General features: G+C 43.0%; 1 protein-coding gene and 1 long non-coding RNA gene across 2 annotated transcripts in view; both read left to right on the plus strand.

Moving 5' to 3' along the window:
• The first annotated feature begins 344 nt into the window (after positions 1–344).
• On the plus strand, positions 345–7,131 carry LOC129828646 (uncharacterized). Its single transcript, XR_008755266.1, has 2 exons — positions 345–3,530; positions 3,719–7,131. It is a non-coding gene; the product is annotated as an uncharacterized LOC129828646 (long non-coding RNA).
• Positions 7,132–7,954: 823 nt separating this feature from the next.
• Positions 7,955–26,148, plus strand: part of LOC129828647 (ras-related protein Rab-40B-like) — a 35,696-nt gene continuing 17,502 nt past the window's right edge. Inside the window, exon 1 of the mRNA XM_055889742.1 lies at positions 7,955–8,846. Within this exon, the coding sequence (XP_055745717.1) occupies positions 8,705–8,846 (142 nt within the window). The 5' untranslated portion in view covers positions 7,955–8,704. The remainder of the gene's footprint in view (positions 8,847–26,148) is intronic.

The raw sequence follows: 26,148 nt of genomic DNA on the forward strand, positions 1-26,148 counted from the left end.
ACGTATTGTTGAATGCACATAGGCAATATTATTTACTGTGTCAATAGGGGAGGAGCCTAGTGTACAATAATAACGTAATTTGATGTGCTAGTATTATTTATTTCATGCATGAATTAAATTATAAATGAAAATATACACACATGGTGCTATTGGATATATACAGGGCCTTGCGAAAGTATTCACCCCCTTGGCATTTTTCCTATTTTGTTGACTTACAACCTGGAATTAAAATAGAATTTTGCGGGGGTTGTATCATTTGATTTAGACAACATGCCTAACACTTTGAAGATGCAAAATATGTTTTATTGTGAAACAAACAAGAAATAAGACAAACTGAACTTGAGCATGCATAACTATTCACCCCCTAAAGTCAATACTTTGTAGAGCCACCTTTTACAACAATTACAGCTGCAAGTCTCTTGGGATATGTCTCTATAAGCTTGGCACATCTAGCCACTGGGATTTTTGCCCATTCTTCAAGGGAAAAACTGCTCCAGCTCCTTCAAGTTGGATGGGTTCCTGCTGGTATACAGCAATCTTTGTCATACCACAGATTCTCAATTGGATTGAGGTCTGGACTTTGACTAGGCCATTCCAAGACATTTAAATGTTTTCTCTTAAACCACTCGAGTGTTGCTTTAGCATTATGCTTAGGGTCATTGTCTTGCTGGAAGGTGAACCTCCATCCCAGTCTCAAATCTCTGGAAGACTGAAACCGGTTTCCCGCAAGAATTTCCCTGTATTTAGCGTCATGTATCATTCCTTCAATTCTGACCAGTTTCTTAGTCCCTGCCGATGGAAAAACATCCCCACAGCATGATGCTGTCACCACCATGCTTCACTGTGAGGATGGTGTTCTCAGGGTGATGAGAGATGTTGGGTTTGTGCCAGACATAGCGTTTTCCTTGATGGCCAAAATGCTCAATTTTAGTCTTATCTGACCAGAGTACCTTCTTCCATATGTTTGGGGAGTCTCCCACATTCCTTTTGGCGAACACCAAAAGCAATGTCTTTTTTCTGGCCACTTCCATAAAGCCCAGAGTGCATGGCTTAGTGGTCCTCTGGACAGATACTCCAATCTCCGCTGTGGAGCTTTCCAGCTCCTTCAGGGTTATCTTTGGTCTCTTTGGTGCCTCTCTGATTAATACCCTCCTTACCTGGTCTGAGTTTTGGTGGTGGCCCTCTCTTGGCAGGTTTGTTGTGGTGCCATATTATTTCCATTTTTTTAATAATGGATATAATGGTGCTCTGTGGGATGTTCAAAGTTTCAGATATTTTTTTATAACCCAACCTTGATCTGTACTTCTCCACAGTCCCTGACGTGTTTGGAGAGCTCCATGGTCTTTATGTTGCCCCTTGCTTAGTGGTGTTGAAGACTCTGGGGCCTTTCAGAACATGTGTATATATACTGAGATCATGTGACACTTAGCTTAGCACCAGATCTTATTTAGGGTCTTCATAGGAAAGGGGGTGAATACATATGCACGCACCACTTTTCCGTTTTTTAGAATTTTTTTAAACAAGTTATTTTTTGCATTTCACTTCACCAATCTGGACTATTTTGTGTATGTCAATTGCATTAAATCCAAATTAAAATCTATTTAAATTACTGGTTGTAATGCAACAAAATAGGAAAATAGAGTGAATACTTTTGCAAGGCACTGTACATATTTTACATTGTAATATACTACTGTCACGCCCTGACCATGGAAAGCTGTTTATTCTCTATGTTGGTTGGGGCGTGATAGTGACTAGGGTGGGTCATCTAGGTGAATTGTATTTTTATGGTGGCCTGATATGGTTCCCAATCAGAGGCAGCTGTTTATCGTTGTCTCTGATTGGGTATCATATTTAGGTAGCCATTTTCCCCATTCTGTTTGTGGGATCTTGTCTACGGATAGTTGCCTGTGTGCACCAGTAGCGTCACGTTTTATTGTTTTGTTCTATGAGTTTCGATTTATAACGAATATGTGGAACTCTACGCACGCTGCGCCTTGGTCTAATCATTACGACGAGCGTGACAACTACCCCTACATGCCATTGTCCACTGTCAGTAGGCCTACACATTCACACTAACTGAATTAAATGGAGGATGCAAAAATACTTTTTACTGAAGAAGGGAACGAGGTACGACATACAACTTCGATCGAAGACCTTAAAATCATGCCTGACAAGACCAATGAAATCATAACGGTATCCTAACAGTGTGGATACAGGAGTAGCCTATTCTACAATAATGTAACTATGTGCTTGTATTATTTATCTTATTGAAAATGTGGATGGTACGCTACTTAATTTAATGATTACAGTATTGTACAAGGTAGATACAGGAGTAGCCTATAGTCTACAATAATAATGTCATTGAATTTACTTTCATATAATTTATTTAATTGATGAATGAAATTGTAAATGGGGATGAGTGACTACTTCATTCAGTGATTACTGAATGTCTTGCTATCTCTGGAAGTATGTTAATGAAGGCTTTTCAGCTGTTGAACTATGGCAAGGTCAAACTAATTTCTAAATCTATCTTTCTTTTAGTCAAGAAGTGATGTGCCATAGCTACCCACCACCCACACTGCTCTCCCTCCACAAGCAACCACATCCTCTGCTCCTGTTCAATTAATTTGCCACTACACTGAAAAGTACTGTACATACTTACCTCGAATAACAGGCAGATGTTTGAGTACAGAATGAAAAGGTGTAAACTTAACAGGCTAAACTTGTTGAGTACACTCAGCAAGGGGTTCCAACAGGGTTCTTTGGCTGTCACCAAAGGAGAACACTTTTTGGTTCCAGGTAGAAGTCTTTTTGGTTCCATGTAGAACCCTCTGTGGAATGGAGCCCAAAAGGGTTCTACCTAGACACAGAAGGGGTTCTACTTGGAACTAAAAAGGGTTATCCTATGGGGACAGCGGAAGAATCCTTTTAGTTTGTAGACAGATGGCATCCCTAGAGGGGGGGGTGTACTGTCACACCCTGATCTGTATCACCTGTCCTTGTGATTGTCTACACCCCCTCCAGGTGTCGCTTATTATCCCCGGTGTATATATCCCTATATTTCCTGTCTCTCTGTGCCAGTTTGCATTGTTTGCCAAGTCAACCAGCGGTTTCCCTTGTTCCTATTTTTTCCCCCAGTCTCTTTAGGTTCTAGTCCTCCTGGTTTCGACCCTTGCCAGTCCTGACTCCAAACACTCCTGCCTAACCACTCTGCCTGTTCTGTCTTCAACCCTGCCTTCCAACTTGTACTGTTTGGACTCGGATCTGTTTACTGAACCCCTGCCTGGCCTGACCTTGAGACTGCCCTTCGTCTGGTACTGTTTGGACTCGGACCCGGTTTATGAACTCTCGCCTGTCCACCACCTACTTTTTGCCTACCCCTTGGATTAATAAATATCGGAGCTCAACCATCTGCTTCCTGTGTCTGCAGTTGGGTCTCGCCTTGTGTCCTTATAACCTGATGTGATCAATACGCCTTCGAGGACCACCTTCAAGTATGGGCTGAGAAGGATGTGGAGGTTTTTGACCAGGTAAAAATTATTGTCCACTGTTAATTTATTTGCTGGTCTTCCAAGAGATAGATCTATATTATATATATATATATATATATATATATATATATATATATATATATATATATATATATATATATATATATATATATATATATATGGAATAATATGAAATATAATTGCATTTATTTCTATTATCAATCAAGGTGAGACTGAACATGAACATGGACAGGGCGCAGGAGAAACAGAAGGAGAGCCACCGGAGGAGAATCAAGGGGACCAAGTGCTTCAACATCCAACAACTTCTTAGGCCTAGTTGTCCCGTCAGCAGGACACCTGTCGACAACATCCGGTGAAATTGGAGGGCGCGCAATTCAAATAAATAATCGGAATATTAAACATTTATGAACATACAAGTACCTTATATCGGTTAAAAGCTTAAATTCTTCTTAATGTAACTGCATTGTCCAATTTACAATAGGCTTTACAGCGAAAGCATACCATTGTTTGAGGACGGCGCCCTACATCAACATATTTTTCAACCAGCACAGACTTCATAAAATCGCAAATAGTGATTAAATAATCCCTTACTTTTTGAAAATCTTCCTTTGTTTGCAATCGCAAGGGTTCCAGCTACAACATGCATGGTCGCTTTCTTAGATAAAATCCTTCTTTACATCTCAAAAAGTCTGTTTAGTTGGCGCCATCGATTTTCAGTAATCCAAGTGTTCAACATGCAGACAAAGGAATCCAAAATGCTACCGCTAAACTTTGTTAAAACAAGTCAAACTACGTTTCTATTTAATCCTTAGATACCCTAAAATGAAAATAAACTATAATATTTCATACAGAAAGAAGTATGTTCAATAGAAAAGTAAAATTATCAAGTGCACGTCCTCTTCGTCACGCGGACTGATTTCCAACTGTGACTCTTTGTACCAAAATTCTTCCTCGTTTTGGAAGAAACAAGCCTGAAACCTTGATCAAAGACTGTTGACATCTAGTGGAAGCCATAGTAATTGCAATCTGGGAGCTGGAATTACATAGGACCCATAGCTTTCCATTGAAAGAGCATGGGATCTCAACAACAACAAAAATAAATCTGGTTGATTTTTCTTTGGATTTTCTGCTGCTATATCAATTGTTATAGTCTGATACATTATTTTAACATTTCTACAAACATCAAAGTGTTTTCTATCCAATGATATCAATTATATGTATATCCTGGCTTCTGTGCCTGAGTAACAGGCAGTTTACTTTGGGCATGTAAGTCAGGCTCCAGTGGTCATGACACCACCCTGGAGTTTCTCTCACATCTCATCTCTCTTACCTTTTCCAGGGACATCCCTTACCTCCCTCATCAACCCCACTGACATAAAACATTTCAGACATGTAATCCTTTCTTTTCTGTCTGCCATTAACATGATTGCATGTCTAATTAAATAAAACAATAACTGTACTTTTACATACCTGATATGCCTGTAACCTGTGTGTTTGCTTGTTATGGCTGTTTCCTACCATGTTCCCTTTACTCTGCTCCTGTTCTCCAGGACCTAGGGGTTCTGCCTAACACCCAGACATGGATCCACCTGATGTCCTCCATTACCAACCACCCTCCAGCTTTTCATTACATCAGCTACTGTTATTGTCATGTTGTCATTATCTGCTACGAAAGAGCAAGAAAACTATCATACTGGGCACATAATATGAGATGCACAGATTAGCGAAAAACTTTAGCATTGCAAACACTCAGAACAAAGAGAGCAGCAGCGCCTGGACTTTGCAGTCTCCCTCTTCTGAGACTGACTGCCTGTTGAAAACAAGTGACAGGTAGAACCTCTCATCCACACAGCACCCACCTCCTCCCTATCCCACACACCAGAATTAAGTATTTCAGTCTATGATTGCCATGTGAGTCTACAAAAATTATGTAAAAGTAAATTGACACATGTAACAACAAAAAAATCTACGTTTATATATTTAAAATATTGCCAGATTGGTTTTCACAGCTGTTTCATATGGTGTTAATTATTGTAAATTGTAACGTATCCCTCGATGGTATTTGTTAGTTCAACATTATTCATTGTTGGATCATAGGACATAAAATAGATATATATATATATATATTGAACCATAAGGGTTGTACTAATGAGCTATGATTTAAAAAAAAAAAAATCATAATAGAGGACTACTAAAATAATATTATTTCAGTGTAGATAAGGGATGGCTTGTTTAAATGAAAACCAGCCATACAAGCCAGTGTATAAATCAAATGTATTTGCATATGAATGGAGTGGAAATTAGATTACTTTGTGATCTGTAACATAAGTAAAATTAATGTGTGGGGGGGAATCGAATTTTTATTTATTTTTTTACCCTGATACCTGTTTGTTCATAAAAAGCAGAAGATGGTAAATAATTTGAATCGCATATGCAAATTAATAGCAAAACAAAAGCTTATTAACAGGAATAGATTTAGCCTAATTGGTAACACATATGAAGTGGGGAAAAGTGAGAATCCTAGTCAGGCAATTTTTTTATCAAATCTAGATGAAATTATAGGTCTTCATGTGTATCAAATCTGTAGGCGATTGTGGGCTAAATCAATGACAAACAGCTGAAATGTTGATCTGTGATCAAAACAGGCTTGTGTGTTTTCGGTTCCGTTTAGGCTATGGTTATGCGTAAGAACGCAACTGCACTGAAATGAATAGCCTAAGCAAACAAGCGGTAGCATATGCTTTTTGCCTGTATCTATAACAAGGGTTAATCCTATATCCACACATACCCCCTGAATTCAAGACCTGATTTTAACCATAAGACACCACCACAGAAATGGAGGCCTAAGGATTGCATGGTGACAGTGATTTTTTAACCTTTATTTAACTAGGCAAGTCAGTTAAGAAAAAATTATTATTTACAATGACAGCCTACCAGGGAACAGTGGGTTAACTGCCTTGTCCAGGAGCAGAACGACACATTTTTACCTTGTCAGCTCAGGGATTCGATCAAGCAACCTTTTGGTTACTGGCCCAACACTCTAACCACTAGGCTACCTGCCGCCCCATGTCTATTGTGTCTATTAAACCGGTAAACTGGGAACCTGGGGGGAAAAAACGAGGTAAAATCATGACATCAGTGGTTTTCATGTCAGAGAAAGATGCCAGAGTTTCTGAATTGGAATTCCGAGTTGGATGACCACTCAAAACAAACATTTTCCCCAGTCTGAGCTGGTTATTTCAGGGTTCCCAATTGTCTTGAATGCACTGAAGTCGGAAGTCAGAGATTTTCGAGTTCCGAGTTATTTTGAATTCGCGTCTAGAGACCTAAGCTCCCTCTTATTTCTGAATAGGGCTACCCCGAACAAAGAAGCCCTTGTGTCTGTATTGAAGTGAGAAATAGGCATATCTATACAGTAATGGTGGCTGGCTACGATATCAACTAGCCTAATAATTTTTGTATTGAGGTGATATGCCTATTTGAGCTAAATCGATAAATGAAATTGATTAGATTACTCCGACAATGAAAAATATTTTTTACAAAATCATGTACATGTAGATGTTTGTAAGGTGTTCATGGTGAGATCTTAAAAAATAAACTAAACAGACACTTAAACTAACACTTGACTCGTAACACATGTTGACTTTTTTAAGGCGTTCATTGTTAGATCTTTCATAATAAACTTACAAGCAAACAGACATGTGACCAGTCAATGCCACGTCTACGTGACGTGTATGTGTCACGTGACCTGGACGTGACATGAACGCGACTGCAGTTTGAAGCCGTAGGAAAAACTTGTCTCCATTGACAGTCCATGTTAATTCGTGGCGGTATTTTATGGCGCTAGGAAGACTTTAGGTGACTTGGTGAGAAGTATCAGTAGCTTCACAAAGCTTCATTCTGGCACGAATCACCCCCTACACACTGATGAGCATTGTTTCTCTTTGGTAATAGACTATTCACAGGACAAGAGATCCCTGATCTGTTATTGTTATTGAGCAATGTATCAAATATAGCCCTTTATTTATAATGGTACAGTTCAGTTGTATTTTTCATGAATTATGTATATTGTATGTGGCCTATTGTCTCTAACAGTTTTTTCTTAGGGAAAACTTAATCCATTAAATTAGGTAATACTATTATTGATCACATTTTAACCCGATGTGTAATTATAATTTCCTAATCAAAATTATTGTAACTGTTTTTCTCAAAATGTGCTGCTGTTTTACAGCGAGACTGACTGCCCCATTGCTGTCTGAATATAAGAATGTCCGTAAATCCGTGGAGCTGTTCTGCGCTAGGCTACGTCAGAAATCGTGCCCAGCCAAAACACAACAAACCAAGCCACGCTGTCCACTGCCAAACCAGTGGCTGCTGCGGGCGCCCACAAATACTGACCCGGAATCAGTTCAAGCAGCCGTCATCGGTCATCCTATCCCTTCCTACAGGGTTAAAATCCCTAACGCTGATCTCTTATCAGGGCTAGCGTTGACTCCAGCTCAGACCGAACAAGGCTTGGCTAGCAGCGGTAGTCACACCCCTCTCTTGTATCAAATGGGTATTTCGGGTTTTTGACGGACGTTTGCAGCGACTACTACGGATTCAAGGCTGCCCTAGCAACCCGCTGGATGAGCCAACCATAGCGGCGCAAGGCTTGACCCTCTGCGGCTACTGGAGACGTGCCTGCTTGGAGAGAGGAAACGACAGACATCCGAGAGAGCTGCGGAACAGCGTGGCTGGCGTTCCAAAAGCAGGACTATAAAAAAATGACACGTCTGGTACTTTAAAGGCACGGTAGTGTGAATGAAGGATTTATGGAAAGAAGATTTGAGCACAGGAAGAGGTTCGGCGTGAGCGGCAAGCTTTGATGTTACAGTGGATTACACTGTAGATGTAGGCTCATTTTTATAATTGTTTTATTACATTGTGTTGTCACTTTCGGTGACCAATTTGACACTTGTAGCTTTCGTTCAAGCTCCTATTTTGGAGACTTTGGGAGTTACCAGATATTATTTTTGAATCGTACTATAAACAGTCGAAGAACACCAAATTCAATTTGACTCTCTTCTTTGCTACTTTGATTCGTGCGTCACACAGCTCAAATCTCGAGTTGGAGGAGAAACGGAAGAAGTGATCGAACAGTCGTGTACACGGTGTTCCATGATGGAACATAATCATTCTTCACCGTGAGGATGAACCACAGAACCAGCCCCGCCAAGGCTTACGATTTTCTGCTCAAGTTTCTCCTGGTCGGGGACAGCGATGTGGGAAAGGGGGAGATACTTGCGAGCCTCGAGAACGGAGCCAGCGAGTCTCCATATGGCTACAATATGGGTGAGTGTCCAGTTTACAACAGTGTAAATACAAAGAAACAAACAATACATTTTCAAACATGTATTTATTGAAAAGGTTTAACATTACTTCCACACCGTGCTTCTACATCTGCATTGCTTGCTGTTTGGGGTTTTAGGCTGGGATTCTGTACAGCACTTTGTGACATAACATCAATCAATCAAATGTAGGCTATGATCACCACGAATCGAAATATTGAAAGGAAAATATATTGATTGCGCAACACAAACCAGTGGTCGCACGCAGCCCATTTTATGCACAACTCGTTATGACTGGTACAGTACATGTCATCTGAGCCCAGAAAAGCGCAGTGGTCGTCATTCCTTAGCTAGCCAGTGCACATTCTTTAAGTTTAGGCGGTTATATTTGGGATTAGTGGACTAAGACCATGGCTGGGCATGTCATATTGGACGTCTGAGAGTATGTGTGTCCCAGATGGTGCACTACTTCTGTGGTGCACTATTATAGTGCACTACTTCTGACTAGGGCCCATATTACTCCGGTCAAAAGTAGTGCCCTATTTAGGGAATATGGTGCCATTTCGGACCAGAGTATGGATGATCATCATGAATGGCAAGACATATTATGGCGTTTGATGATGTCACCCACCAGTGTCAGAGCTTGACAGTCTTCTCTTCTAGGGGGAAAAACAATAGATGTTTTATTACTGGGGATATTGACTGACTTGTTGCACTCTGCCATAAGAGGTTGACTCTGGAATATTACAGTTATCTGTCAGAGAACTGGTTGTCTCTCCCCCATCTCTCTCTCTCTCTCTCTCTCTCTCTCTCTCTCTCTCTCTCGCTCTCATCTCTCTCTCTCTCGCCGTCTCCCCATCTCTCTCTCTCTCTCTCTCCCCCATCTCTCTCTCTCGCTCTCATCTCTCTCTCTCTCTCCCTCTCCCCATCTCTCTCTCTCTCTCTCTCTCTCCCTCTCCCCATCTCTCTCTCTATCTCGCCCTCTCCCCATCTCTCTCTCTCTCTCTCTCCCTCCCCATCTCTCTCCCTCTCCCCATCTCTCTCTCTCTCGCCCTCTCCCCATCTCTCTCTCTCTCTCTCCCTCCCCATCTTTCTCCCTCTCCCCATCTTTCTCGCTCTCCCTCTCCCCATCTTTCTCGCTCTCCCTCTCCCCATCTTTCTCGCTCTCCCCATCTTTCTCGCTCTCCCCATCTTTCTCTCTCTCTCTCTCTCTCTCCCTCTCCCCATCTCTCTCTCTCCCTCTCCCCATCTCTCTCTCTCTCTCTCCCTCTCCCCATCTCTCTCTCCCTCCCTCTCCCCATCTCTCTCTCTCTCTCTCTCTCTCTCTCTCTCTCTCTCTCTCTCTCTCTCTCTCTCTCTCTCTCTCTCTCTCTCTCTCTCTCTCTCTCTCTCTCTCTCTCTCTCTCTCTCTCTCTCTCTCTCTCTCTCTCCACACCTTAACAATGTAACACATGTGCCATAATGTACCTTGTAACTGAACATAAAAGGAGTGTAATGAAATCTTGGCCATATAATGTCTCACCAAACATTGCTTTTCACAATGTATAACTTAAGTGTGCTACCCTAAAGGTGGTAGGTAGATGTTGATTTCAGGCATGTCTGAGCTTGTTTCTGCAACCGTGGGAAAACTCTCTCTCTAGCGTTGGTTCGAAGGCATGTTCAAGCTTGTTTCTTCAACCGTGGGAAACTCTCTCCAGTGTTGGTCGAAGGCAGCTCAGGCATCAGACAGCTATTCAGGCAAAGCCCACACCAATGCTTTCCAAAAAGTCAATATCTCCAGTACTGCCCGAGCCACAGTTTTTCCACAGCAATCATCACACACGCTGCAAGAAGAATAATGAGGGAAACAGAAGAGCTACTGCAGGGCATGATACAATAATTGGGTTGTGAGCATAAATGCATATTTATGTTCTCTGTAAGTAAAAACAATTAAAATAAAGTGCATCTTATGTTTGTATTTAATACAGACTTGCTCATCCTGGATATACAGATAGCTGACTCTGCCCAGGATGTTGTGGACATGTTAATGAGGTATATGAGAGCAGAGTGTACCTCAGGGTCTGACTCTTCTAGTTCCAGGCCTGGGGAGAGTGTACCTCAGGGACTGACTCTTCTAGTTCCAGGCCTGGGGAGAGTGTACCTCAGGGACGGACTCTTCTAGTTCCAGGCCTGGGGAGAGAGTACCTCAGGGACTGACTCTTCTAGTTCCAGGCCTGGGGAGAGAGTACCTCAGGGACTGACTCTTCTAGTTCCAGGCCTGGGGAGAGAGTACCTCAGGGACTGACTCTTCTAGTTCCAGGCCTGGGGAGAGAGTACCTCAGGGACTGACTCTTCTAGTTCCAGGCCTGGGGAGAGAGTACCTCAGGGACTGACTCTTCTAGTTCCAGGCCTGGGGAGAGAGTACCTCAGGGACTGACTCTTCTAGTTCCAGGCCTGGGGAGAGAGTACCTCAGGGACTGACTCTTCTAGTTCCAGGCCCGGGGAGAGAGTACCTCAGGGACGGACTCTTCTAGTTCCAGGCCCGGGGAGAGAGTACCTCAGGGACGGACTCTTCTAGTTCCAGGCCTGGGGAGAGAGTACCTCAGGGACGGACTCTTCTAGTTCCAGGCCTGGGGAGAGAGTACCTCAGGAAGAATGTTGGGTTGGTTACTTTCTAAGTGCAATCTGTTAGGTTCTAGTTACCTGTCAAATTTTAATTAGGAAAGTAACTTTTGGATTATCCAAACTCCATTAAGTAATCTGATTACTTTTAGACTATGTTCCCCTTAAGAGGCATTAGAAAAATACAAACATTTACATTGAATGACATCTATATCTAAGATAAATCGATGTTAGAGTTGACATAGCTGGCCATAAATTTGTTGCATTTTACTTTATGTGTTGGTTATGTAGGCTTCATTGCTTTGTACTACAGTTAATAATAATAAGAAGAAGAATAGGATTAGACTGTCTTTACATTAAAAACCAAAGTCTGTCAGATTTCCAGTCATTCCAATTCATTTCATAGGCCTACCCCTTGATCTAAAAGTATAGGACTTGGAAATATAGATGAGACAAATTGTTTTACCGGAGCATAACCCAAAAACTATGGACTTATTAGCCTACTCTGTTGTTTATGACTTTGTTGTCATGGAGAACTGATTGGGCTTATTGCTTCCAGTTGAAAAATAAATGCTGTTCTCATGGAATAGAATCCTTTAAGTTTCAGCACTACCGAAATGTGCTATTTGCGTGTGAAAAATGTATGCCATATGCTGCATTTGCTATAGACCTAATGTTTTTGTTGGTGACACTTTTTGACAAGTCGATAGTTTGCAGCTTTTTTAAGTCTTATCAAATGTGTACGAGCTTTAGCATGTGTCCGTAAGGCCTAAGAATATTTTTGTGGAATCAGCACAAATTGGATTGAGCAATAAAAGCCCCACCTTAAAATAAACTTGTTTTTGACAGTATGGAGCACTATACCACAGTGGAGTTTAGAAGGGAGGAACTACCTCAAACTTTTATTCCATAGGCTGGGATCCGCACTATGCAGCTGTTGCCAGAGCGCATTTTTCGCAGGTTGACGTTTATTGGCATGAGTCTCGTCCTGGAACCAGAACTGAGCGGTTTCCAGTAGATGGGAAAGCTGCAAAGTCAAAATTGTCTGTATTGTAAAAATGTATGAAAACAAAAATTAACTTTTTGGTCTTAATTTAAGGTAACAGTTAGGCATTATTGTTAGCAGTGTGGTTAGGTTAGGTTTAAAATCTGGTTTTATGACTTTGTGGCTGTGCCAGCTAGTGACCACCCACTGGGCACACCACTTAATTTCAACACGACTTTTGACTTCCGGCGCCGACCAAGATGGCCGCCTCGCTTCGCGTTCCTTGGAAAATATGCAGTATTTTGTTTTTTTATGTGTTATTCCTTACATTGGTACCCCAGGTAGTCTTAGGTTTCATTACATACAGTCGGGAGGAACTACTGAATATAAGGGCAACGTCAACTCACCATCGTTCCAACCAGGAATATGACTTTCCCGAAACGGATCCAGTGTTTTGCCTTCCACCCAATACAATGGATCTGATCCCAGCCGGCGACCCTATGCGACGCCGTAAAAGGGGAAAACGTAGCGGTCTCCTGGTCAGGCTTCGGAGACGGGCACATCGCGCTCCACTCCCTAGCATACTACTCGCCAATGTCCAGTCTCTTGACAATAAGGTTGATGAAATCCGAGCAAGGGTAACATTCCAGAGAGACATTAGAGATTGTAACGTTCTCTGCTTCACGGAAACATGGCTAACTCAAGAGACGCTAACGGAGTCGGTGCAGCCAGCTGGTTTCTTCACGCATTGCGCCGACAGAAACATACATCTTTCTGGTAAGAAGAGGGGCGGGGGGGTATGCCTTATGATTAACGAGACGTGGTGTGATCATAACAACATACAGGAACTCAAGTCATTCTGTTCACCTGATCTAGAACTTCTCACAATCAAATGTCGACCGCATTATCTACCAAGGGAATTCTCTTCGATTATAATCACAGCCGTATATATTCCCCCCCAAGCAGACACATCGATGGCCCTGAACGAACTTTATCTGACTCTTTGTAAACTGGAAACCACACACCCTGAGGCTGCATTCATCGTAGCTGGGGATTTTAACAAGGCCAATCTGAAAACAAAACTCCCTAAATTCTATCAGCATATCGATTGTGCTACCAGGGCTGGTAAAACCTTGGATCATTGTTATACTAACTTCCGCGACGCATATAAGGTCCTCCCCCGCCCTCCTTTCGGAAAAGCTGACCACGACTCCATTTTGTTGTTTCCAGCCTACAAACAGAAACTAAAACAACAAGCTCCCGCGCTCAGGTCTGTTCGACGCTGGTCCGACCAATCTGATTCCACGCTTCAAGACTGCTTCGATTACGCGGATTGGAATATGTTCCGCATTGCGTCCAACAACAACATTGACGAATATGCTGATTCGGTGAGCGAGTTCATTAGAAAGTGCATTGACGATGTCGTACCCACAGCAACGATTAAAACATTCCCAAACCAGAAACCGTGGATTGACGGCAGCATTCGCGTGAAACTGAAAGCGCGAACCACTGCTTTTAACCAGGGCAAGGTGACCGGAAACATGACCGAATACAAACAGTGTAGCTATTCTCTCCGCAAGGCAATCAAACTAGCTAAGTCCGTCCCAGTACAGAGACAAAATAGAGTCGCAATTCAACAGCTCAGACACAAGAGGTATGTGGCAGGGTCTACAGTCAATCACGGATTACAAAAAAAAAAAAACAGCCCCGTCGCAGACCAGGATGTCTTGCTCCCAGACAGGCTTAATAACTTTTTTGCTCGCTTTGAGGACAATACAGTGCCACTGACACGGCCCGCTACCAAAACCTGCGGGCTCTCCTTCACTGCAGCCGAGGTGAGTAAAACATTTAAAAGTGTTAACCCTCGCAAGGCTGCAGGCCCAGACGGCATTCCCAGCCGCGTCCTCAGAGCATGCGCAGACCAGCTGGCTGGTGTGTTTACGGACATATTCAATCAATCCTTATCCCAGTCTGCTGTTCCCACATGCTTCAAGAGGGCAACCATTGTTCCTGTTCCCAAGAAAGCTAAGGTAACTGAGCTAAACGACTACCGCCCCGTAGCACTCACTTCCGTCATCATGAAGTGCTTTGAGAGACTAGTCAAGGACCATATCACCTCCACCTCCAAGAAGGCGCAGCAGCCCATCTTCAACCTCAGGAGGCTGAAGAAATACGGCTTGTAACCAAAAGCACTTACAAACCTCTACAGATGCACAATCGAGAGCATCATGTCGGGCTGTATCACCGCCTGGTACAGAAACTGCTCTGCCCACAACCGTAAGGCTCTCCAGAGGGTAGTGAGGTCTGCACAACGCATCACCGGGGGCAAACTACCTGCCCTGCAGGACAGTGCACCAGTGCACCTACACCACCCGATGTCACAGGAAGGCCATAAAGATCATCAAGGACAACAACCACCCAAGCCACTGCCTGTTCACTCCGCTATCATCCAGAAGGCGAAGTCAGTACAGGTGCATCAAAGCAGGGACCGAGAGACTGAAAAACAGCTTCTATCTCAAGGCCATCAGACTGTTAAGCAGCCACCACTAACATTTAGCGGCCGCTGCCAACATACTGACTCAACTCCAGCCACTTTAATAATGTGAATTGATGGAAATTATGTAAAAATGTACCACTAGCCACTTTAAACAATGCCACTTAATATAATGTTTACATACCCTACATTACTCATCTCATATGTATATACTGTACTCTATATCATCTACTGCATCTTGCCATCTTTATGTAATACATGTATCACTAGCCACTTTAAACTATGCCACTTTATGTTTACATACCCTACATTACTCATCTCATATGTATATACTGTACTCTATACCATGTACTGCATCTTGCCTATGCCGTTCTGTACCATCACTCATTCATATATCTTTATGTACATATTCTTTATCCCTTTACACTTGTGTGTATAAGGTAGTAGTTGTGGAATTGTTAGGTTAGATTACTTGTTGGTTATTAGTTCTGACAATGCAGTAGAAGCACAAGCATTTCGCTACACTCACATTAACATCTGCTAACCATGTGTATGTGACAAATACAATTTGATTTGATTTGACATGGACAATATTTGGCTGAGACGTTGATCAATGAGATTACAACCTATATTCACCCACGCAAAAAGACAGACAAACGTTAGTTGAATTACTAAAGTGTTAACACTATGTGTTCAACCATCTAAAAGCGCTACCAAATGTCCCATTTTTGGTTTAGTTGTCACAAAATGTCTAACTGTGCTGTCCACCATTTTTAAAAGCACAGGAAAATTCAAAATGGTAATACAATGTAAGATTTTTGGTTTATTTATTCAACAGATTGTGTTATAACTGTGCTTAATCTGATAGCAGAACCAAATGACCTGGATTACAGTTGAGATTACATTAAAACTACATGGTGCAAGTGATCAATGCCGTTCGAGATTCTGTACAGATTATCACAGTTCTGTGACGACCTATGCATGCTATCTTGAACATGCACACTTTATATGATTATGTAAGGTATTATATATAGTTACGAGTAACCTCAATGTGGGCATGTATGTTTTATTCAATTACGGTTGAATGTTACATTAGTTTGTAAAATGGCCTTAACTTCAGGCTATTTACTGGATTACAAAAGTAATATTGTGTTTGGTTGACAACGCAACCAAATGTCAACATTTAACTGAAATGTATTTAGTGTTTGGATAGTTCCATCTGAGCCACTGGTTTAATCCCATTCTTTAACTTTTATTTTAGGTTGAGTTGGAGATATGAATCCTTGTTAATAAGATATTTATTGTACTTCAAAAATGATATTGAATTGTGTTTGGTTGTCAACGCAACCAAATATCAACATTTGAAGGAGTTTTATCTTCTGCCTGGATAGTTCCAGCTGTGCCACTGACTTAGTCTGGCTTCAATTCCAGTTTGTCTACAAATTGTTAATTGATATGTTGGATTCCCTTCTCCATCTCAACCAAAAATATAACTTAAAGAATAGGACTAAATAAATTATAACTTTATTTAAATAAAGTTTTTAATATAGTCCTATTCTTTAACGTGTGTGTATATATACTAAATTAAAATTAAAAACTTTTTTCATATCTGTAATTTTTATCATAGGTACACTTCAACTGTGAGAGACGGAATCTAAAACAAAAATCCAGAAAATCACATTGTATGATTTTTAATTAATTAATTAATTAATATTTCCCTCCACTTTTCAGGGAAATCTGTTCACTAGATGTTGGATCATTGCTGCAGGGACTTGCTTCCATTCAGCCACAACAGCATTAGTGAGGTCGGGCACTGATTTTGAGCGATTAGGCCTGGCTCGCAGTCGGCGTTCCAATTCATTCCAAAGGTCTTTGATGGGGTTGAGGTCAGGGCTCTGTGCAACCCAGTCAAGTTGTTCCACACCGATCTCGACAAACCATTTCTTTATGGACCTCGCTTTGTGCATGAGGAAATTATCATGATGAAACAGGAAAGGGACTTCCCCAAACTGTTGCCACAAAGTTTGAATCACAGAATCGTCTAGAATGGCATTGTTTGCTGTAGCATTAAGATTTCCCTTCACTGGAACTAAGGGGCCTAGCCTGAACCATTAATCCAGACCATTATTCCTCCTCTACCGAACTTTACTGTTGGCACAATGCATTGTGGCAGGTAGCGTTCTCCTGGCATCCGCCAAACCCATAATCGTCGGTTGGACTGCCAGATGGCGAAGCGGGATTCATGAGTCCAGAGAACGCGCTTCCACTGCTCCGGAGTCCAATGGCGGTGAGCTTTACACCCCTCCAGTTGACGCTTGGCAGTGCGCATCTTAGGCTTGTGTGAGGACGTTGCTTCAAGAGGCAGTTTGGAACTCGGCAGTGAGTGTTGCAACTGAGGACAGGCGATTTTTACGCACTTCAGCACTTGGCGGTCACGTTCTGTGAGCTTGTGTGGCCTACCACTTTGCGGCTGAGACGTTGTTGCTCCTAGACGTTTCCACTTCACAAAAACAGCACTTACAGTTGACCGGGGCAGCTCTAGCAGGGAAGAAATTTGACACTGACTTGTTGGCATCCTATGATGGTGCCACGTTGAATGTCGCTGAGCTCATCAGTAAGGCCATTCTACTTCTATTGTTTGTTTACGGAGGTTGCATGGCTGTGTGCTCGATTTTATACACCTGTCGGCAACAGGTGTGGCTGAAATAGCTGAATCCTTTCTTCATTTAAAGTAATCCTAGAAGTAATCATCTAGTTGTTAAGAAGTATCTGTAATCTGATTTACAATACTTTTTTCTGGTACTTTTTTTTGTAATCTGTTACTCCCCAACCATGCTCATGGGAGAGCACAGGAAAGAGCAGACCTCTCTGGTAACCTCTTTGTTCTCTTTCGGTCTGGCTATTCTATTACAACTAATCTATTAGATATTGTGGGAAACCACTAGGTACGTTTAGGATTTGATGGCTTTGATGCTAGGTCTATTAGTGAACATGTATTGAGTAATAAGTGAATTTGTCCAAATATATATGTATGATATCTTCAACTGAGGGGACTAGATACATAAAGTAATTTAATTTCTAAATGATAAAACAGATGTGTATGAAAATACCCTCAAATGAAATCCAATGGAATGAGGATAGGCAAGTGAGTGTTGAAAAGATGTTGACAAAGAGAGACAGCGGGACAGGGACAGAGATAATAGGGCGAGAGAGGAATACAGGGACAGAGATAATAGGGCAAGAGAGACAGGGACAGGGACAGAGATAATAGGGCAAGAGAGGAAGAGGGACAGGGACAGAGATAATAGGGCGAGAGAGAGGGACAGGGACAGAGATAATAGGGCGGAAGAGGGACAGGGACAGAGATAATAGGGCGAGAGAGGAATAGAGACAGAGGGACGGGGAGATGATGGGATAGTCCGTTGTCAAACTACTACTAATTTGCTGGGAATATTCTAGAAGCTTGTACAGCCTCCATGATGTCTATTAACAGTAATGTCTGGTTTAGAGTTCACAACCCACTGACTATTAAAACCTACCCAAACCAGAAACCGTGGACAGATGGCAGCATTCGCGCAAAACTGAAAGCGTGAACCATCGCATTAACCATGTCAAAGTGACTGGGAATATGGCCGAATAGAAACAGTGTAGTTATTCCCTCCATAAGGCAATCCAACAGGAAAAAGGTCAGTATAGAGACAAAGTGGAGTCGCAATTCAACGGCTCAGACATGAGACGTATGTGGCAGGGTCTACAGACAATCACGGACTACGAAGGGAAAACCAGTCACGTCGCGGATACCGACGTTTTGCTTCTGGACAAGCACCTTCTTCGCCCACTTAGAGGATAACACAGTGCCACCGACGCGGCCTGCTACAAGGACTGTGGGCTCTGCTTCTCAGTGGCCGATGTGAGTAAGACATTTTAAGAGTGTTAACCCTCGCAAGGCTGCCAGCCCAGACGGCATCCCTAGCCGCGTCCTCAGACCATGCGCAGACCAGCTGGCTGGAGTGTTTATGGACATATTCAATCTCTCCTCATCCCAGTCTGCTGTCCCCACTTGCATCAATATGTCAACTATTGTTCCTGTACCCAAGAAAGCAAAGGTAACTGAACTAAATGACTATCGCCCCGTAGCACTTACTTCTGTCATCATGAAATGCTTTGAGAGACTAGTCAAGGATCATATCACCTCTACCTTACCTGACACCCTAGACCCACTTCAATTTGCTTACCGCCCCAATAGATCCATAGACGATGCCATCGCACTGCAAACTGCACACTGCTCTATCCAATCTGGACAAGAGGAATACCTATGTAAGAATGCTGTTCATTGACTATAGCTCACCATTCAATACCATAGTACCCTCCAAGCTCATCATTAAGCTTGGGGCCCCGGGTCTGACCCCGCCCTGTGCAACTGGGTCCTGGACTTCCTGACGGGCCAACCCCAGGTGATGAAGGTAGGAAACAACACCTCCACTTCACTGATCCTCAACACAGGGGCCCCACAAGGGTGTGTGCTCAGCTCCCTCCTGTACTCCCTGTTCACCCATGACTGCATGGTTACCACGCACACCTCCAACGCACACCTCCAACTCAATCATTAAGTCTGCAGACAACACAACAGTAGTAGGCTTGATCACCAACAATGACGAGACAGCCTACAGGGAGGAGGTGAGGGTCCTGGGAGAGTGGTGCCAGGAAAATAACCTCTCACTCAACGTCAACAAAACCAAGGAGCTGATTGTGGACTTCAGGAAACAGCCCCTATCCACATTGATGGGACCGCAGTGGAGAAGGTGGAAAGCTTCAAGTTCCTCGCCGTACACTGAAATGATCCACCCACACAGACAGTGTGGTGAAGAAGGCGCAACAGGAGGCTGAATAAATTTGGCTTGGCCCCTAAAACCCTCACAAACTTTTACAGATGCACAATTGAGAGCATGCTGTCGGGTACCTGGTACGGCAACTGTACCGCCCGCAACCGCAGGGCTCTCCAGTGGGTGGTGGTGTCTGCCCAATGTATCACCGGGGGCAAACTACCTGCCCTCCAGGACACCTACAGCACCCGATGTCGCAGGAAGGCCAAAAAGATCATCAAGGCCATCAACCACCTGAGCGAGGTCAGTACAGGTGCATCAAAGCTGGGACCGAGACTGAAAAACAGCTTCTATCTCAAGGCCATCAGACAGTTAAATAGCCATCACTACCCAGCTTCCACCCGGTTATGCAACCCTGCACCTTAGAGGCTGCTGCCTTTATAAATAGACTTGGAATCACTGGCCACTTTAATAATGGAACACTAGTCACTTTAATAATGTTTATATACTGCTTTACTCATCTCATATGTATATACTGTTTTCTATTCTACTGTATTTAAGTCAATGCCACTCCGACATTGCTCAGTCTAATATTTATATATTTCTTAATTCCATTCTTTTAGATTTGTGTAAATTCTTAGATATTACTGTACTGTTGGCGCTACAGTAGGAACACAAGCATTTCGCTACACCTGCAATAATATCTGCTAAATATGTGTATGTGACCAATAGAATTTGATTTCCAGACAGGTCTTCCCCATTCCCCTGGTCGGGGAGCTTTTCCAGGGTGAAATGAGTCTGTCATAGCCTGCCCTAAACAGAGAGGGTATACATCCTAACTGAGGACTTTACAGGGGGTCAGAAAGTCTTAAATAAAGATAATGTTCTTTTTTTTTTTTACAAACCCAGGAGCTTGTTGCGATCATTGCGTTACGAATTCCATTCTGTGAGCGGTGAGGCAGACAGGCTACCAGCACACAGTGGATCAGGAAACTGTCCATTATGTCAGCACAACAACCTGGTAGATGGAGAAAGTGTTTTACAGTGATTGTGTTCCAAATGGCAGGGCTCTGGCCAAAAGTAGTGCACTGTGTTCTTCTTCAATATTGTGTTTTTTCTGCTCTGCGTCATTCAGAATGTGTCACTCTCTATTAACACACCTCCTGAGGGAGACTTCCCAGCATGCAATATGAAGCACTTTGGAGATTCAGGGAAAGTGTTCTGGGGTATAAATGTAAAACATCATCATCAACAGTGTTTGTTTTAATTATCTTTAACTGATGTTTGTTTGACTGATTCCTACAGGGAGCTGTATAAAAGGCAGTTAGTTTGAGTCCCAAATGGGACCCTATTTCCTATGAGCCCTGTTCAAAAGTAGTGCACCATATAGTGGATAGGGATCTATTTGGGACGCAAACAGGGTTTTCCTCAAAGGACCTTAGTTAGCTGCTAATTACCTAATTGTCTCTCTTAGTGTTTCTTTCTTAATGTTCTCATTACAGCAACACCAACCGTGGTCATCTAGAGGGAATCAAAGGCCGGTGTGAAGTCATTCCTTTATTCCCGTGGGAAGTGTATGTGTGTCCCCGCACGTGTGTGTGTGTTCATACTCCGATTTGTTATTGCACTCCTTTATTAAAAACACTTTATAAAATCACTGCGAAATTGTGTTGTGCTTGTGAAAACAGAAATATTTTACAGGTTTTCCTGATTATACTATAGAGGGGCAGTTATCAACTTAATCTTCTGGAGAATCCAATAAGGGACACATGGCAAGCTCCCTCGGAAGAATTTAAATTATATTTTGGTATACCTATTACCTGAGGTATAACAATTAAGAGACAAATATTTTCCAAACTTATTTTGAGGTTTGTCTCTACATTGCTACTTTAAGATTAAGTTCTGTCTCACTTTTGCTGCTTGAATGATGTGTTGGTTTCTACATTGAAAACACACTGAAGAATGTGTGGGTATTCTCTTGGTGTTCTCTTGCACGACCAGTGAAATCTTTTGTATGTTTTTGTACACTACAATTTCTCCTGGTTGTATTGACATGGTTTGTTGTCTGTGGCCCTGCTCGGTTTTTGCTAGTATCACAGGATATGATGAATCTGATGTGTGTTTTATATAGGAGCCACAGTTTCCTCCACCTCCCGGCTGGTTTGGCTTGTTTTAAACACCATGGAACAGAGGCTGTGTTCCACATGGCACCCTATTCCTTATATAGTCCACTACTTTCTACCGGAGCACTATGGGCCCTGGTCAAACGTAGTGCACTGTATAGGGAATAGGGCGCCATTTAGGATGCAGACAGTGTTACCCCTTCAGCGCTCTGGCCAATCATTTCTGTTGCCGTGAGGCTACTAAATGTGGAATCAACAGGATCCAACGTTGATCTCAGTTTTGGGTCAGTTCTACTAATAGGATGGAATAAAGGGAGAATGGAAGCATTTCTGTGGTCAGCCAGTCTCCATGGCCAGAGAAAGCTGTTTCAGTCCCAAATCATACCCTATTCCCTATATAGTGCACTACTTTTATCAAGGGCCCATAGGGCTCTCGTCAAAAAATAGTGTACTATGTAGGGAACAGGGTACCATTTGGGATGTGCACAGAGAGTGAGCTGGGCGGTCTGGATGAGATGATGGCTGAGTTGGAGCGCTCACAGGGGAATGACCACAGACTCCAGAAGCAGTGGAACAGTTGGAACACAGACAGTGGAGTGACCACAGACTCCAGAAGCAGTGGAACAGTTGGAACACAGACAGTGGAGTGACCACAGACTCCAGAAGCAGTGGAACAGTTGGAACACAGACAGTGGAGTGACCACAGACTCCAGAAGCAGTGGAACAGTTGGAACACAGACAGTGGAGTGACCACAGACTCCAGAAGCAGTGGAACAGTTGGAACACAGACAGTGGAGTGACCACAGACTCCAGAAGCAGTGGAACAGTTGGAACACAGACAGTGGAGTGACCACAGACTCCAGAAGCAGTGGAACAGTTGGAACACAGACAGTGGAGTGACCACAGACTCCAGAAGCAGTGGAACAGTTGGAACACAGACAGTGGAGTGACCACAGACTCCAGAAGCAGTGGAACAGTTGGAACACAGACAGTGGAGTGACCACAGACTCCAGAAGCAGTGGAACAGTTGGTACACAGACAGTGGAGTGACCACAGAGATTCTAGAATCCCTCTGCTCCAACAGAATCCTTCCATAAACTGTTGTTGAGGTCGCAGGCCACAGAACAGTTCCAAACCAAATTAGATCACTTGATTATAGTTCAGAACACACACATTCAGGGAAAGAGTCACGCATGTACAAAGACAGAAATACTAAATTACCGCGTGGTGATATCTGCATGGAGGGCCAAAACTCCATACCACCAAAACAGGCTGAAATTTCAGGCGACTTTTCAAACAGCTCTTACACTAAAAGGGAATTTTCATAATTTTCACAATTTCCCAGTGTTATTCCAACCTCATTGTGAGACATCACATTTTTGACTGCACTGGGCCTTTAACAGAAGGATAGGGAGGAGAGGAGAAGAGAGGGGGAAGGAGGAGAGCTATTGAGCCCTACAGTAATCATACTGAGAGAAATTGCATGCAATCAGTAACAGATGGCAGAGAGGTGAGATGGAGGGATGAAGGTTGACAGATGGAAAGGGGGGAGTGACCTGCAGGATTCAGCCTTACTGTATTAAGCTGGTAGTAATGTAGTAGGTGACTGACTGGATGTGTGCCAAATGGCACCCTGTTTCCTCTATAGTGTACTTCTGTTGACCAGAGCCCATTGGGAATCAACCAACCTAATGCAGCTGTTTTCTTATTGTCTGGATACGTAGAGCCACACTAATGATGATACAATTACTCTGACATATCCAAACCTAGAGAGAGCACTTATTTTTACACGGAAAGTATACTGTGTGGTGTGTGTGTGTGTGACCAGGTCTGCCAGCCAACACAGGGCGCTAGGGCAGCAGGTCACCCAGAGAGCGTTGGGCCACTAACCGAAAGCTTTCTAGTTCGAATCCCCGAGCTGACTAGCTGAAAAATGTGCAGATCTGAGCTTGAGCAAGGCACCAGGATCGCTGTCAATAATATCTGATCACTGGCCGTGACCCCACTCTCTCAGGGAGTGCACTTGTAAAAATATAAGTACCCCCTATTTGACCTCTGATGCATGTCAACAGACATAATAATGATTATCATAACCCCTTACATAACGTCGCCTCTCCACAGTGTTTTGTGTGTAAGGCTGTATGTGCTAGGCTTTGGGGTTTTCTCAAAATAACCCTTCAGACTCCTGAGGGGCCCTCATATGAAAACTGTCTCTGCCAGTTTTAACTGGAGCTGGCACCTCACACAAAGTTTCATAACAGAGTCAGAATCACATCCCATATCAACTATCATTCAATAGACACAAACAAGGATATACAGTGCATTCGGAAAGTATTCAGAGCCCTTGTTTTTCCACACTTTGTGACGTTACAGCCTTATTCTACAATGTATTAAATGTGGGGGGTTTTCAGCAATCTACACACAATACCCCATGACAAGGCGAAAACAGGTTTTTAGAAATTGTACGAACTGTATTAAAAATAGAAAAGATAACTTCTGTAAATAAGGTTTCAGACCCTTTGCTATGAGATTCGAAATTGAGCTCAGGTACATCCTGTTTCCATTGATCATCCTTGAGATGTTTCTCCAACTTCATTGGAGTTGTCACGACGTGGACCTTCTGGGTGTATATTGTGGCTCCCCCATCTCTCACTCTCTCCCACCACAGGTCACAGGTCATAACGGTCATAGTTTCTACCCGGAATTTATCTTCCCTGCCATGGGGTATTGAGGGACAGAGCGTATGGAGAACAAAGACATTCTTCTTGCCCAAAACTCCCAATCCCCAAAATTGGAGAATGAAACAATATTTCTATTTTTGAGAATGTGGGGATTGGAGGAGATGGAGGTGGAGGAGTGCCAAGATGGAGGTGGAGGAGTGCCAAGATGGAGGTGGAGGAGTGCCAAGATGGCTGCGAGGTGGCTTCAATAGAGCTTTTGTGATTAGAGTTATTGATGTTTTTACATAAGTAGATGAATTGGAAAAGATGACTATTAGCTAACAGGACAGTGTGCCTGACTATTGAGTGAGTCAACGTATGTGTAGATGTGTTTGTTAATTAGAATTAATTAGAGGAGTCTGTAGCTGAGCTGTTGTATGTGTTTGCGTGTGAGCACACGTGTGTGTGAGGAGGGCGTGAGTTTATGGACACATACTGTAGCCATGCTTTTGTGTGACTCTTCCTCAGGGTGTCAACACAAACTACAGTATGTCCAATCCAATTACACAATGTCAAGTCAGAGACGGACCGATCCAAACCCAACCAGACAGTTGAGGCAGCACAGAGAGGCCGGAACGACACCTAGAGGGATGCGTTATGGGTACAGGTCGTGAGCAGGGCGGTTGCCAGGGGTGACAGTTTGACTGGTGAACTGACTCTTGATGTGGAGGAAAAGCATTAAATGCCACCTGTCAGCTGCCATTGGTATCTGTGAGCACACGCGTGGAGACACACACACACACACACACACACACACTTTATATTAGTAAATACAGTGCAATACAGTCCATTATTACGATGCAATACAGTCCATTATTACGATGCAAAACACATTTTATTGGTCAGATACACATGGTTAGCAGATGTTAATGCGAGTGTAGCGAAATGCTTGTGCTTCTAGTTCCGACCGTGCAGTAATATCTAACAAGTAACCTAACCATTTCACAACAACTACCTCATATACACACAAGTGTAAAGGAATGAATAATGCAAATGTTACATTTGTGCTGCTCTCATTGGCCAACAGTAAAGCGTGGCTTTTCTGCCGTTTATTACTGTAATTATCAGGACCTCTTATTGAGCAGACACACAGTACACTGCTGCTTCCAGACATGGTAAGGCTCTGAGTACCTACTGAAGCTTCATCATAATACTCACAGGTTTAGTGTGCTTGTGTGTGTCTTTGTTTGCATGTATCTGTGCGTGCTTGCAGACTTGCATCCGTGTGTGTGTGTGTGTGCTGCTGCTGCTGCTGTCACTATGTAGCTGTCTGTGCTGTGCAGTATGAGTCATTCTCACTGGGTGAGATCCAGTGGGGATTTCATCATCACTACTGTAACTCAACCCTTAGATGGTCATGGATTTAGTTTGATTTCTATGCAAACACATTGTTGTCATCTTCACACACACACACGTACGTGTCATTCTGTGGTGGTAGCGTAATGTCTGTGGGGTGATGGGTTAACATTGGATCTGGTCTACGGAATCCTGGCCTTTGAGAGACACACACACACAGCCTAGGAATCCTGCCCTTTGACCCCACCTACGTGTCTGATGAGA

This window comes from Salvelinus fontinalis, chromosome 30 (assembly GCF_029448725.1).
Source record: "Salvelinus fontinalis isolate EN_2023a chromosome 30, ASM2944872v1, whole genome shotgun sequence".
Lineage (NCBI taxonomy): Eukaryota > Metazoa > Chordata > Actinopteri > Salmoniformes > Salmonidae > Salvelinus > Salvelinus fontinalis.